Genomic DNA, 14,740 nt, shown 5'->3' with positions numbered 1-14,740 from the left:
CCATGTTAGCCTGCACAGCACCATGCTCCCCGCCACAATGATAATGGACTGAACCTCTGAAACTGTAAGTGAGCCCCCTCAATTAAATGTTTTCCTTATAAGAGTTGCCATGGTCATGGTGTCTCTTCATAGCAATGAAAACCCTAAGAGATCAAGTGATAACTTTTATTGAACTCTGCTCCTTAACTAGGTAAAGTAATTGGGTTAACATTCATTACTAGGCCTTAAATGAAGGAAGTTGAGTGAAGCTTCTATTCTGGCTGAGGTGGGAGACTGATGGGTCATCAGAGAGACCTGGATTAGTGGTATGGAAGGTGTTGTAAAGAAGTATCCTCGAATTAACTCATTTCTGCAAATAGAAATATTCTAATGCTCCCCCCCCCCCCCGGCCTACACATTTAAGCAAAGCCCACTGAGTTGTTGGTTTTTATATTTGTTACATGTTTTATTTATTGTGTGTATATTAGTTTGTGTATACCATGGTACACAGGTGAAGTTCAGAGGACAATTTTCAGAACTCTGTTTTATCCTCTTACGTGGGTCTTAGGCTTCAAACTCAGCTCAGGCTTGGGAGCACCTTTGTACCCTGAGCCATATTTCTGCGCTCCCTTCACACTTCACCCCTGTGTGTTTATTAATCTGATTGTTCCATGAGAGATAAAGTAAGATTCTAGTGGCCAGAGCTGAGGCAGTCTCACTTTGTAGCCCAGTCTGACCTTAACCTTAAGGTAATCCTGCCTCAGCCTCCCAAGTGCCAGGACTACAAGTGTGAGCCACCATTCCCAGCTTTACAATGTCCTTTGAATGGCAGGAAGATTTTCGTTGTCTACATGAAGGCCTCCTCCTCTTCTCCATTCTCCAGTAACTGTTACCATACACTGTATTGTAATTGGTTCTTCCCATATTTTCCTCTTCCCTCAACACTTCCTGGTGAGCACAGGAGCCAGAATCATACGATACTACCTTCCTGGCTTTTAAACTACCGTACCTGGCACACAGTAGCTGGTCAGTTCATGAATAAATGAAGTGACTTGGTTAAGCAGCCCTTTGGCAAATGGGCAGCCGAGCATGGGTTTCGCTGTCAGTGCTGGGGCTCAGCGAGGGGAGGCAAGAGAGGCCAGTGGTTAGCCAACTTCACTTTCAGGATGGGGTACGCCTGTGATGATGATGTGAACAGTCAACTGTGGGAGTGGAATGAGGTTCTAGACCAACTTTTGACAAAGGAAGAATAACTGAAGAGAACATTTTTTCCCCTAATGTCTTGGCACACAATTTCATCACACATAATCAAAAAGCCTGAAGAGTGGCATGTGCCATGACACCACAACTGAAATACTCTGAATTCTTCCTCTCTTGAAATAAAGAATTTATTTTGGGTTGGTTTTTTTCCCCTCTCTAAGGAAATCAGAATTTCTGTGGTTTCTTCCTTTCTTGGATAATCATGAGACAAACCCAAACTCAGGAGCTTCCATTACCAGTGTGTTAATAGATAAACATCATTTGTGTTTCAAAAAAATCCCAAAGGTGCACCATGTTGATTTTTCCTCTGGCTTTTTTTTTTTTTTTTTTTAGCCCAGTAATATGGAAGCATTCAGCTCCTACAATGCCCACGCAGACTTCTACATTTTCAACAGTCCACATACTGTGGATCCAGTGTTTTCCAGCATACAGCAAGGTCTGTGAATACACTGTACAAGGATGAGTCATTCTGATCTCAGGTGTCAGGACAAATCCAAGTGAAAGCAGCATGAACAGCTTTATCCTCTTGGAGATCTGTCCCTGTGGCTGGCCAGATGTCCCCAAGGCGACATCTTTCAGCCAAGACCTTTGCTCTTAGCTCCGACTGCAACCACGTGGCAGACTTCGACTTCGGCCCCCAGCTTCTGTAGTTCATCCAGCCAGATCATCTGCTTACATGAAAGGCGATCACTGGGGCCTTTCACTTCCACCAGCTGGAAGAGAGGTTTCCAGACTTAGCAACATCTTACTGAAACGGAGAGGGACCCAAAGGACATATAGCCACCTACGTAGATGGGTCAGTCTACACCACTATGCATATTTCAGCAAATAGATATGCAGCTGGGAGATCCCTTGCGAAATTAGTCTGTGGGAACTAGACAGCTCTGGAGAATCAGTTCACTGAGTCCTCAGCAACAGAAATGGTTTTAGAGTGTGCACTGGGGTGCTGTTCCCTATTTCAACCCTTCAATCTGTTACGTTTGCATTTGAACCTAAACTTCACATTGTGATGTAGAAAAGTAGGATTTAGTCTCTGCCAATCATCCCAAAGGCTTCATGCACACCAGTCTCATCCCCACCCCAGGACCTCCTGTGACATTTACTGAGGATATGTCTCTGTTCATCACATGCACAGTTTCTTTTTTTTTTTAATTCTTTTTTTATTTTTTATTTTTTTTATTTTTTGTTATGTATGCAGTATTCTGCCTACGTGCATGCTTGCAGGCCAGAAGAGGGCACCAGATCTCATTATGGATGGTTATGAGCCACCATGTAGTTGCTGGGAATTGAACTCAGGACCTCTGGAAGAACAGCCAGTGCTCTTAACCACTGAGCCATCTCTCCAGCCCTCATGCACGGTTTCTTATGTTTCAAGGGTCTGCTTAAGCTCATTTCACAGAGACCTACCCAGTCTCTCAGGAGGATCTTCCCAGGTACTTTGTCGTGATGTTTATTGTAAGACCAAACTGCCCCCTTTTCAATGTTTTTCAAAGAGTCAGTCTGGGCATTTAACTCAGGTTGTCAGGTTTGGTGGCAAGCACCTTTAGCTATTTTGCTGGGCCCTAAAGTGTTTATTATGTATCAGGTGCAGGAAGGCAGGAGCTGGGCCAGTGTTGTTCCCTGCTAAGTTAGGAGACAGCAATAAAAACAGTCAGGGGAAGTGCAGGAAACGTGTGTGTGTGTGTGTGTGTGTGTGTGTGTGTGTGTGTGTGTGTGTGTGTTTCCTGCAGGAGTGGGGTAGGAGGTGTTGAAACAGGGTCTCTCTATGTAGCCCTAGCTGCTCTGGAACTCAATATGCACATCAGGCTAGCCTTAAATTCACAGACAGCAGTCTGCCTCCTCCTGAGTGCTGAGATGCAAGCATGACAACCTGATTTTGATCCCCAGAGCTCATTAAGAAAGTACTGCACGGTGGGACACACTAGCTTGGGGAGGGGAAGAGATACGGATCTCTAGGGCAGCAGTGAAGTGAAGGACAGCAAGTGCCCCAGGAAGATGCAGGATGTAGAATAACCACCTTGTTCTGGGTACCACAGGGAACCGGCTGACTGCTCCTGAAGGAATCCTGGAAGCAAGCCTCTTCTCCTAAGCCAGGCTCGCCAGCCAGAGGCAGCTCCCCTCTGACCCGGAAGTTCACATAAATGGGCGTGAGAAGTGGACCTTGGGAAGGTGGAGGCCATTATTTTAAGGTCATGGTGCTAGAGTCTGCTCTGATATCAGAAAAAAGCCAGCGTGGGCAATTTGTTGGCGTTCATGGAGATTGTGCGTCCAAACCTACAGGGTCGGCAGAAGTGGGAGGGCAAACCTTTCAGCTAAAGAAGCTGAGAAGTCGGGTAACTGTTTATAGTCACAGACCAAGGGGACGCAGAGGCCCAGGCTGAAGAATTAAATGTGGTCTTTTACTCAACAGGCCTGGAGTTCTACACAAAACAAACAAAAATATTCTCATCAGAGACAGCAAAATGGAACTGAACACTCTGCTGCTCCCCAGTAAAACAGTTATTTCATTCCACATCCCACAGCAGACAGAAGAATATCTAAACAGATCACAAAATACACATCAAATGTAAGCACAGAGCTTCTGGAACAAAACACAAGAGAACTTCTCTGTGGCTTTAGATTATGTAAGGAATTCTGATATCTGACACCTGAATTTGATCAAACTTTAAATTTTCTCATCATCAAAAGATACTGCTGGGCGGTGGTGGCTCACGCCTTTAATCCCAGCACTTGGGAGGCAGAGGCAGGCAGATCTCTGTGAGTTCAAGGTCAGCCTGGTCTCCAAAGCGAGTTCCAGGAAAAGGCGCAAAGCTACACAGAGAAACCCTGTCTCGAAAAACCAAAAAAAAAAAAAAAAAAGATACTAAGAAAAGACAAATTACAGACCAGGATGAAATATGAGTCAGAAAAAGAGGGAGAGAAGAGGGGGAAGGAGGAGCAAGCTGAGGAGAGACAGTACAAGCACACGTGTAGTGTGTGACGTGTGTGACCACACCAACCAGCGAATGGCAACAGGCAGGAACAGGCCCGGCCAGGGAATGTGGTTTGCTGTGGACTCCTGAGGTCCTGGGTCCACACGCTGTTCGAAGCCCTGCATCTCCGTGCCTGGCAGCTGGTGACTTGTTCTAGCAGCAGGATGGAGGTACTGGTGGACTATCACCTCTGTGATGGGGCGGCGTGAGAATGCCTGTCTTGCTTGCACCCCAGCTCCTCAGAGAAGCTTCTGAGAACCCCCGCCCTCAGCCTAGTGGCTATCCAGTAATGGAATTCAATCCTCCCACCAGCCATGAAGAAAGTGCCCGGCACATGGACTCTGACACAGCTGCTGATAAAATTACAAACGGCGTTCTCTGCTGACCTTGTAGCGATGGCTCTGAGAATTCCACACCACCAAGTCAGGGAGGCCCCCTCGGCAGTGCCGAAAGTCGGCAGCCAGGCGCCTGCACACACCACTGAGGACCGGACCCCCGAGGCAGGAGACGAGATCCTAAACACAAAACAAAAGGAGAGTTTACCCGCCTTCAGGGCGGAGACCCCGAAATGGGCTTGAGCGGCATCAGAACACAGCAGCACAATTTAGCAAACACAAGCTCCAGGAACACCGGAAGGGGCTCTGCTGCCTGGACCAGGTTTCGGTGTGGCTGGCAAAACCCCATAGGTAAGCTCTGGCAAAAAGCTCTCCATGGTCAGTTACCAACCTCTGCCAGGTGTAGGCGTCCTATGGCATATCTGATGAAGAGAGAGTCTAATGCAGCACTCAGGAATCATCACTCCTTATGGAGGTCAGCAGCTGCAGGGCACAGAAGTTACCCTCCCTGCCTCCACCAGGAGTCCGGCAAAAGGAAAGGAAACCATGGCAAAGGCATCAAGCTGGAGGTTTCTGAATGTCCTCACGTTTCTATCACTGACAGTAGCATCCAGGCTTGGGGGATAGAGTATCACCACACACGCACACGCGCGCGCGCACACGCACGCACACACACACACACACACACACACACACACACGCACGCACGCACATCTCTGTTCACTGTGACACAATTGCCAAAACGCAGCCAGTACTGCGAACAAGAACCGAGCAGACTGCTGGCGGGGTAGTACCTGAGCTTGCTGAAGGGAAGTGAAGCGGTCCCAGCTGACCAGGGAAGCCACTCTGCCTTGCTGGGCCTGCCACGCCTCTGCCACCCAGGCCTGCAGGCTCTCAGCAGGGGCACTGTGGATCAGCTGCAGCCTGGCTTCCAGGGCCTGCTCCCTGCTGGAGAAGAAGCTGTCTGTGCACAGATCCAGGGGGGATGCCTGTGTGGGGGGGAAAGGAAAGTGTTCTGACCTGCCAGGGGAGGGCACTCCAACAGAGGGATGCTCAAGTCCTGTGGGATTTGGAAGTTGGCAGTTTTTTCTCCTCAGAAGAGATGAGTAAAAAATAGCAGACACACATGTAACCTTGTCAATTCTTATCCCGGGTTTTCAGTGATCATTTAAGTTGAACCGGCAGAGTTCCAGTTGGTGCAAATGGATTGCGTGGGAGAGCCCTGGCCTGGGTGCTGCTAGGACAGGTGCTCAGCTAAGGATGCTCGGTACTAAAAGTTCAAAATGTAACGATCAGGGACACTGGCCTTGGGGATAAAATCTCCTAGTTCCCCTTAAAAAATAAAAGGTCCTTTCCCATGCTCTTAGCACCACTGTGGGGAGATCCCAAAGATCACCAAGAAGCCAGGTTGCTGCTGGTGTAAGACCCTGGTGCAGAGGTGGGCGTGAAGCACAGGCATGCGCAGGAGAGGCCCCAAGGGGATGGCGTTAGCAGGTTACCTGGTAGGCATTTCTGAAGACATCCGGTATCCCATCCATGAAGATGATATCCCACAGCAGAAGGCCACACAGGGTACTGAAGGTTGATCCTTCCCCATGAATCCCTACAACGTCACACAAGGAGGAAAAGGACTCGTTTTATCTGCTTGTTCAAGAATATCATGATGGCCGGGCATGGTGGCGCACGCCTTTGATCCCAGCACTCGGGAGGCAGAGGCAGACAGATCTCTGTGAGTTCAAGGCCTGCCTGGGCTACATGGTGAGTTCCAGGACAGCCAGGACTGCACAGAGAAACCCTGTCAAAAAACAACAACAACAACAACAACAACAAAACAGAAACAAAAAAGACCATTATGATGACCTAATGTAGAATCTATTTCAGGGAAATAATTGAGATATGGTTGATTTTGAAGGACATGCCATTTTCATGCTATTTCTATTTATTCTTCACACTATATTCTTTGTGTACAGAAGCGTTATTTAAGGGGAAAACTTCAAATGAACATGGGGAAGTCGCAAAGCAGGGTTCTCAGTGTTGGTGGACAGCCTAAGGGGCAGGCTTGCTTTAACAAGGCAGGCTCCCTCCCTCTGCTGGAAGTTCTAAACGAGTGGGCAAACTGGGCTGGATGCAAAACTCACGGGTTGGCTCTGGCTCGGGCCCCTGGCAACTTACAAGAAATGTTTTCCCAACAGGACTGACAAAGAAGGCCAGGCATTCAGGGCAGCCCACACCTCAGACTCACCCGGGACTCTTTCCATTCACTAGGTTCACTCATTCATTCAGGGCAGCCCACATCTCAGACTCACCCGGGACTCTTTCCATTCACTCGGTGTTTCACTCATTCATTCACGGCAGCCCACACCTCAGACTCACCCGGGACTCTTTCTATTCACTAGGTTCACTCATTCATTCAGGGCAGCCCACACCTCAGACTCACCCGGGACTCTTTCCATTCACTAGGTTCACTCATTCATTCAGGGCAGCCCACACCTCAGACTCACCCGGGACTCTTCCCATTCACTCGGTGTTTCACTCATTCATTAAGCCGCTTTGACCTGATGAGGTTAGCTCAGTGTTCCTGATATGCAAGGCTTTTATAGAAATTGCTGGCTGCAAAGACCACCTAGTAAAGACCACCTAGTTCCAATGCCCTCCTCCCGCTGAACACACAGTCAGTGGGAGACAACCTCAGGGAACAGCTGGGTCCTAGGGTCACTGCAAATCAGCATCAGGGTCTGGAGAATGATGAAGGTCTTGGCATAGACTCCAAACCTGTGTCCCTCAGAGCCCCGACTCACCCAGCTCCTCTCTCCAAGCTGGGTGTCTACATAGCTACACACCCCCAACCAAGGAAGGCCGCTCCATGGCCATCTCTCCACCTTCCTATCATGATCACACTGGCAGTCAAGCTCAGGGAGCACAGGGGAGAAAGCAGCATGGGTCAGGTCTGCAGTGAAGGATGCTGGGCTTCCTGCTCACTGGGTACCCTCAGGAAAGTGCACTGGGGAGGGAGATGGAGGGGGTGGCAGCCTGTGGCCATGCTCCTCTACCCTGAGCTCCAGAGCTGGGCTGAGCTTTGTCTGTTCCCCCTCAGTGCTGGCTCCTATCCCTCTGCCTGTTTCCATGATGCAAAGGACAAAGTGGACACGGACGGCATGCTCAGCCTGGCTGAGGCAAGTCCTCCAGCTCCCCAGAGTCTTCACATCAGGACACCGGACTCTGGGCTGCTGGGAAGAAAGCTGGGCCTAACTCCTGGGTTCTGTCCCTGTGTGAATATTACTCAGTCAGTGACACGGAGGTCAGAGTCGTTCCCGACCTCTGCTGTGCTCTGGACTCTGACTAGTCATTTTTGGTGTGAGTCTCCTACCTTATTCGGAAATAGCTTCCCCTGGGGGGTTTGAAATCGTCTCTACACCAATCCCCTCTAGATTAAAGCCCAGCAGCAAGTTGGCTCACTGTGGCCACATCAATTTTCTAATGTATTATAATGTAATATAAATTTCATCTTATGTGGAAACAGTTAATGTTCTGGAAAAAGAACTGCCTGCTGCTTTTCAGGCTTCTGGTAAAATTGGAAGGATTTTTCTGTGCTCCGTTCATAACTGCCCTTCCTCTAGCCACTAAACGGGACAGTTTACATGTCTCCTGTGACACCATCTGGGGCCTGGAATTTCCACTCTGTTCTTTGATTTCTAAGTCTTTCGGGCTCACTGCACCTCTCTGTCTTCACGGTGTCAGCACGTCTTCCCTAGAACATGACCCTTCCCTGTGAGCAGGAGAGATGTGAGGACATTAATCTCAACACTCAGCAGGAAGAAACTCTAGTCTGTGAAATCCTATCTTCACGGCCCGACTAACCAAGACCCCACACAACACCACCTAGCTGATGGTACTGGAGTCATTTCTCACTAGTAGCCCAACAGCATGGGCACAAGGAGAGGTCTACTCGAGCACAGGGACAGGACGTGGGTGTCCCCAGGACAGAGCCATGAGAGCCGCAGAGCAAGTACCGTGAGTGGACATCCAGGATCTGCTGTGATCCAGGGGGAGAGGAAGAAGATGGAAGAGTTGAGTGGGCTTGTGGGGCCAGCATACACTCTTCTCCACCTTCACACAGCACTGGGGTCAGTATCGTCCACAACATAGTATTTCATAAGAAGAAAAAATAGCCAGGCGTGGAGGCACATGCCTTTCATCCCATCACTTAGGAGACAGGTGGATCTCTGTGTGTTTGAGGCCAGCCTGATCTACATAGTGAGTTCCAGGCCAGCCAGGGCTACAGAGGGAGACCCTGTCTCAAAAAAGAAAAGAAAATAGAGCAACCCCTGGGGACTTTCCAGGCTAACTGGTCCACCCTGCTTGTCTGATACCAGGCAGGGAGCTTGCTCTGGAATTCCGCCTCCGAATCCACTAGTGCTTCCCTACTTAGAGTTTACATTGCGGTTTGGGGCGGCATTTGATTTTTTCAATTCTAAGGCAAGTGCTCAAGCCTCCACTTTCCTTCGGGCTGTAGCTAAAGCATCACTTATACTCACTGAGACCAGTTGTGAAGAAAGACTAAAAGGCGGAGAGAAGCTGGTGTTGGCAAATACACAAGCTCAAGGAATTGCCAACTGACCTAAGAAATTAGCCGATTATCAACAACAACAAATCTTTTCACTGCTGTCATGCACAGGGCCACCACCCTGACAAGAGAGATGCCACAGCAGCTGTCATTCCGGGCGACTGCACAAACACTCAGCTCGGTGCCCACGCAGGTCCAACCATGACACATGTGGTCTCACCATCCCACTCCCGGGAGGCACCATGTGGTCAATGGGCCCTGCAGGAGCCTCCTATACACAGGCCAAGGAATTCTAAGAGGAGAGCCAACCCCTCACCCCGTGACTGCCCGCCACAGAAGGCCCTGGAACAACCAAGTCAGGAACACGGACGGGGGACCAGCATGTTTTACACTCATACATGTGCTTTTCTCAAACGGCCGTTCTCAACTCCCAGATATGGAATTTAGCAGTCAAATATACACATCCTCCACTCACCCTGACAGACACACAAACACCTTCACCAGGGCTAAGTGACACCCTCTAGGGGCAGACCTACCCTTTGGGACTGTGTCACATCCTGAAGCACCCCAATGTCCTAAGGGCAGCATACAGGACAGGTAGAAGGGCAACCACAGGTCAGGTCACCTCACTCTCTGGCAATGAGGCAGGACAAGAGACTGTGAGGAAATGCGGCAACAGGACTCAGGGTCCAGGCCACTGTGGTAGGTGTGCAGCATTTGTTGTGGCCAGTCATGTTTACGAAACCTCTTAATTCTATGTTGGTTAACATGCTACAGTAGCTTCTCACTGGACATGCACATCCAGTGAGCAGACTAGGGTCCTTCAGCATCCCTCCTTTCTACCCCGCAGCACCTGCTGAGACCACTTAGCAGAAGTCCTTTTCTGTAGGCTGTAAGCATTTCAGAAGGTGGCCTTTGAATGAAACATACAAAATCCTAAACAGCTGGAGGCAACCTTGCCCCTGGTCCCACTGATTTTCTAGTTTAGAGACAGAAGTCTCAGATCGGCAGCTCAAGACACAAAGTCTCACAGACGCATGAGGGCGCCTGCCTTCTCCCGCACACATGCATACACACCACCCTCTCCCACCAGGAAAGAGGAAACGGAAGCTCCTGGAAGGCTGGAGAGAGGAGGGGCTTAGTGAGAAGCACTGCTGCATCCTCTCCCTGCCTTCGCCTCCGTCAGTGGTGCCAAAGATTCACTGGGCAGTCTCTCTGCCAAAGGCGGGGGCCAGGCGAGTGAGAAGCCACCCGTCACTGGAAGGGAGGATGGGACAAGCGCCCAGTCTGACGCGGCTTCTCCCTTGGGTCTGTATGGAGAGCTCATTTCAAAAGGAACTCAAAATTGCTGCTCTTCCTCGAGGCCTGAGTACGTCTTTCAAGCTCCTCACACCTATGACATGGTCACTGTGTGCCTGCTAATCTCCCCAGACGCACTGGCCCTGGGCCTCAAGGACAGCTTCATTATGAGACAGTCTCTTACAGGACAGTCCTCTGTCCTTTTTCACCATCTCTACTCACTGCCAGCCTCTGGTAGCAAAGACCAGACTTTCCTCCAACCACAGAGTAGTGTCCTCACAGCCAGCAGGTAGAGAAACTGTAGAAAGAGCAAGGGGACCCCTAACAAACAATAGAATTCCTTTTCACACACCTCTGGCCAGCTGTGGCTTCTACTGAGGTCAGAGAGGAGAGCAGCCCACTACTGATGAACCACCCTCCAACACTCTTTTCCCATTGGCTGACAGGCTGGCTGGCTGGCAGGCTGGGCTGCAGGAAACTCTGCTTGGCTTACCCTGGTCAAAGCCATTCTGCCTGTAATAGTCCAGTGCCAGCTCCTCCACAGAGCATAGGATTGTAGTGGGGTTCGTGGTGTCTCCGGCCTCGATGACAAACACAGACTTGCCCATTCCATGCTGTGGGCACAGCCTGCCTGTGATGGTCACCTAGAAGGGTAGCAAAAAACATTAATCAAAGTCGAGCATGGTGGTGTACACCTTTAGTCCCAGCACTTGGGAGGCAGAAGCAGGTGGGTTTCTGTGAGTCTGAGGTTAGCCCGGTCTATACAGTGAGTTCCAGGGCAGCCAACGCTACATAGTGTGACTTTGTCTCAAAAACAAAACCAAACACACCTTGATTAGCCTTGCCTCAATGGAAGTCCCTGAAAACCCGCCTGCGGCATTCTGGGGATGAGCCTGCCTACTTCTGCAGAGCAGAATGAAAGGTATGACCAACCCTGGCACACTCTGAAGGATGTGACTGTCCCAGCCTTTGAAGAGCATCTAAGAGGCCCCTAGAGAAGCAGGCAAAAGCGGTAGACGCTCAAGTTCTTATTCAGCAGGTCTGTCACCCAACCTGGTGTGGCCATATGGGGTAGCCCTGAGATATCAGAGAAGAGAGCATTATAATAAAATAGATACAATTGTGATATCACCGTCCCAGATGAGAATTCGGCCATTCCGAGTCCAAGAGGAGAAACACACTAAAATGATTCCCGGGGGCCTCCACTCAGAAGAATCTAAGTAAATATGTCTAAATTGACGACAGTCAAAGGAGAACTGGGGATGTCACCTGAGTTTAACCAAAAACAAAATTCACCCAAAGGACACCTACGTGCTTGACATCTCCCACGGAAATTTCTGGCAGCTGGCTGAAGAGGCGCTTGTATTTTTTGCAGCTGGGAGACTCTCGCAGGCGCACAGCTCGCTGATAGAGTGAAAGTCGGTGTCCTGTCCTCACTGCTGGATCTGCGAGGCCTTCGCTGATGCACCTAATTGCCTAGCAATTAACAGGTCACATGTCAGGTTCCGAAAGTGCTGAAGGCAGCAGCTGTTGATTTAGTTTGACAAGAAGCCTCACAACTAATTACTTCATTTTAGCAGATGGGCAAACAGCACTTGGAGAAATACAAGCTATTTCCTTAGCTCTCGCTCCAATGGCTTGAACTGGACCTCTCACTGTAAAATGTGCTGCTGCACAGCTGACCTGCCATCACTCACGTGACCAGAGTGGAACCACCTGGCAGGAGTGAAGACACTCTAGGGAGACACTTGTGCCCTTCCCTTCCTAGGCCCCAAGAAACTGACATGTGTCTCACGCTGGAAGAAAAGGCTGGGGCCCTGAGGCCAGCCAGAAAAGGGGCTTGTCTCCTGGAACAAGACTGTGCATAGCTCTGACCACTTGTCAGGCCACCTTGCAGGGAGACCGGAGCTGAGACCAGGACAGTCCACCCTGGGCCAGGCCACACCTGGCCCAGAACTGTGCAGCTCTGCAGCCTCTGGTCCTCTATGGCTTTTCCTTTGTGTACACATTTAGTTTTATTGTAACAAAGCAACGTGTACCCTTTTAACCTTGAAAACTGAGTATCACTTTTGTCCACCCAGGCGGGAAAACTTTAAGATAGACAAAATGACAGTGGGAGTGAGCCAGGTGGAGCTGGAGAAATGGTTCAATAAGGGCACTTGCTGTTTTTCCAGAGGACCCAGTTCCAATTGCATTCCAGCATTTACGTGATGGGGCACAACTGTCTGTAATTGCAGTTCCAGGGAATCTGATGCCCTCTTCTGGCCGTCAGCGGCACTGCATGCATAGAGTGCACAGGCATTCATGCAGACAAAACACCCATACACATAAAATAATAACTTTTTAAAAATTACAACAGGGAAAGTCCATTTCAAATAAAACCTCACAGGTTCTGGTGATCTCTCGCATTGAGTGGCAGGGCTCCAATCATCATTAGGAGAGAATATTACTCTAAAGATGTCGCCCCCAGGGGCTAGAGGATCGTTAAGAACACTTGTTGCTCTTGCAGAAAACCCAGCTAGTTTGGGTTCCCAGCACCCACATGACGGTTCACAGCCATGTTTAACTCCAGTTCAAGGAGACCCAATGCCCTCCATGGGCACCAGGCCCTCGCACGGTACACATACATACATATACTCACACATATAAAATAAATCGAAAAAGGAATTTTTAGTGCCATTTTAAACTGCCTTGTCCATTAAACATCACAGTTACACAAGCTATAAGAGAAAGCATGTTGTCCAATTGCCCTCCTAACCCACACAACACCCCAAACCTACCTTTTGCTGACCTTCTAGTCACTTAAATTTTTTTCCCTTTTTATTAAACAGGAGAAAATAGATACATGTTGGGAAATACTAATTGTCCATATTCACAGAGACACAGTGTAGTCTCCGAGCCCAAAATACAGGAAAGGAGGGAGAAGCTAGAATTCACTCTCCCAGCCTCTGGCAAGGCAAAGGGGAGGTCTTTTCCACAGGTGTGGATTCCACATAGTTTTTGTAGAGATAAGAAATGATAAGGATTAATTCAGAACAGAAGAGTGGAGATTCTGTGTTTTGCTTAAGTTATATTTCCCTAAGTTGAGAGTCACAGTATTAAGAAAAGAAACTCCCAGAGCAAGGCAACTGAGCAGAATCAGGGACAGCTTTTATTCCTAGTGACTAGAAAATTAAAAGGGAAAAAAATGTAAGGGTTAGACTCCATCAGTGTTAATCATCTTCTTGTTCCTCCTCCTCGCCCATTCATCATCATCCCTCCCCTTCACCGTCATCCTATCCCTTCATCGTCATCCCCACTTCACTGTCATCCCTCCCCTCCACCGTCATCCCTCCCCTCCACCGTCATCCCTCCCCTCCACCGTCATCCCTCCCCTCCACCGTCATCCCTCCCCTCTACCGTCATCCTTCCCCTTCACCATCATCCTGCATTCATCCTCCTCTCTCCTCCCCTTCACCATCATCCTGCATTCATCCTCCTCTCTCTTCCCCTTCACCATCATCCTGCATTCATTCTCCCCCACTCCCCACATCATCATCTTCCCTTCATCTCTATCTCAGGAACCAGCTGTACTGCAAGGGATCTGGCCAAACATCACCTCTGACGACCTCTCCTAGTCTTTGTACCTGGGAGGAAAACCTCTGGTCCTTCCCGCTGCCTCTGTCTGTGGACCACACTCCGGATTTAACTTGGTGTTCTGTCAGATCCTCTCTGAGTTTCCACTTGATTTCAGTGGTCTCCGACATCAGATCACCACCCTCACTTGGATGAAACTCTCTGGAGAGAACTTAAGGGTTCTCAGCCAAATAAAAACCCGCACCTTCAGATTCTGTCTCTTCGTCTGCTCAGTGCCACTCCATCCTCCTCCCCAAGCAGTGCAGATCCTCGTGGACAGTTGACAACGGGAGGCGGGGTGGGGTGGGAGGGGGGTCTGGAATTTGGCCCATCAAGTCTGACTTCTCCTGAAGTTTGTTCCATTTCTGTTCTGCCCTCAACATCTCCTCACTGACTTATTCATTACGTCTATTTCAGGTACTTCAATTTGTTCAAATGCTTCTCACTGTCCCTTTTCTGAGGTCTCAATGGCCATGTCATGATTGGAGCTGAGCTCTTCTGACTGATTGGCCACCAGAGCCAACATGGTGCTGTTGTCTCCAAGGTAGCGCCAAGGCTCTCTGTCCTCTGTTAAACCCAAACCTCATGCCAGGACCCTGAAGATGGACTGGGGTGGGGTGGGGGTGTCACAGGATCTCTGTATTTGTTCCTTTCCCATTTTTGGCTACACAGAGTACAGAAGGCAGAGAATGCTTTTTGCTACTACTTATCTCGGC

The 14,740-nt window shown here is 49.4% G+C and overlaps 1 protein-coding gene across 1 annotated transcript in view; it reads right to left on the bottom strand.

The window, feature by feature from the left end:
• Positions 1-1,551: 1,551 nt before the first annotated feature.
• Positions 1,552-14,740, bottom strand: part of Fan1 (FANCD2 and FANCI associated nuclease 1) — a 35,956-nt gene continuing 22,767 nt past the window's right edge. Inside the window, exons 9-14 of the mRNA XM_059273459.1 lie at positions 11,721-11,885; positions 10,903-11,053; positions 6,046-6,149; positions 5,341-5,535; positions 4,598-4,726; positions 1,552-1,952 (exon numbers count right to left, since the gene is read on the bottom strand). Of these exons, the coding sequence (XP_059129442.1) occupies positions 1,815-1,952; positions 4,598-4,726; positions 5,341-5,535; positions 6,046-6,149; positions 10,903-11,053; positions 11,721-11,885 (882 nt within the window). The 3' untranslated portion in view covers positions 1,552-1,814. The remainder of the gene's footprint in view (positions 1,953-4,597; positions 4,727-5,340; positions 5,536-6,045; positions 6,150-10,902; positions 11,054-11,720; positions 11,886-14,740) is intronic.

Source organism: Peromyscus eremicus, chromosome 1, assembly GCF_949786415.1.
Source record: "Peromyscus eremicus chromosome 1, PerEre_H2_v1, whole genome shotgun sequence".
In the NCBI taxonomy this organism is placed as follows: Eukaryota; Metazoa; Chordata; class Mammalia; order Rodentia; family Cricetidae; genus Peromyscus; species Peromyscus eremicus.
The sequence above is the reverse complement of the archived record's forward strand: the minus strand, read 5'-3'. Positions and strand labels throughout refer to the sequence as shown.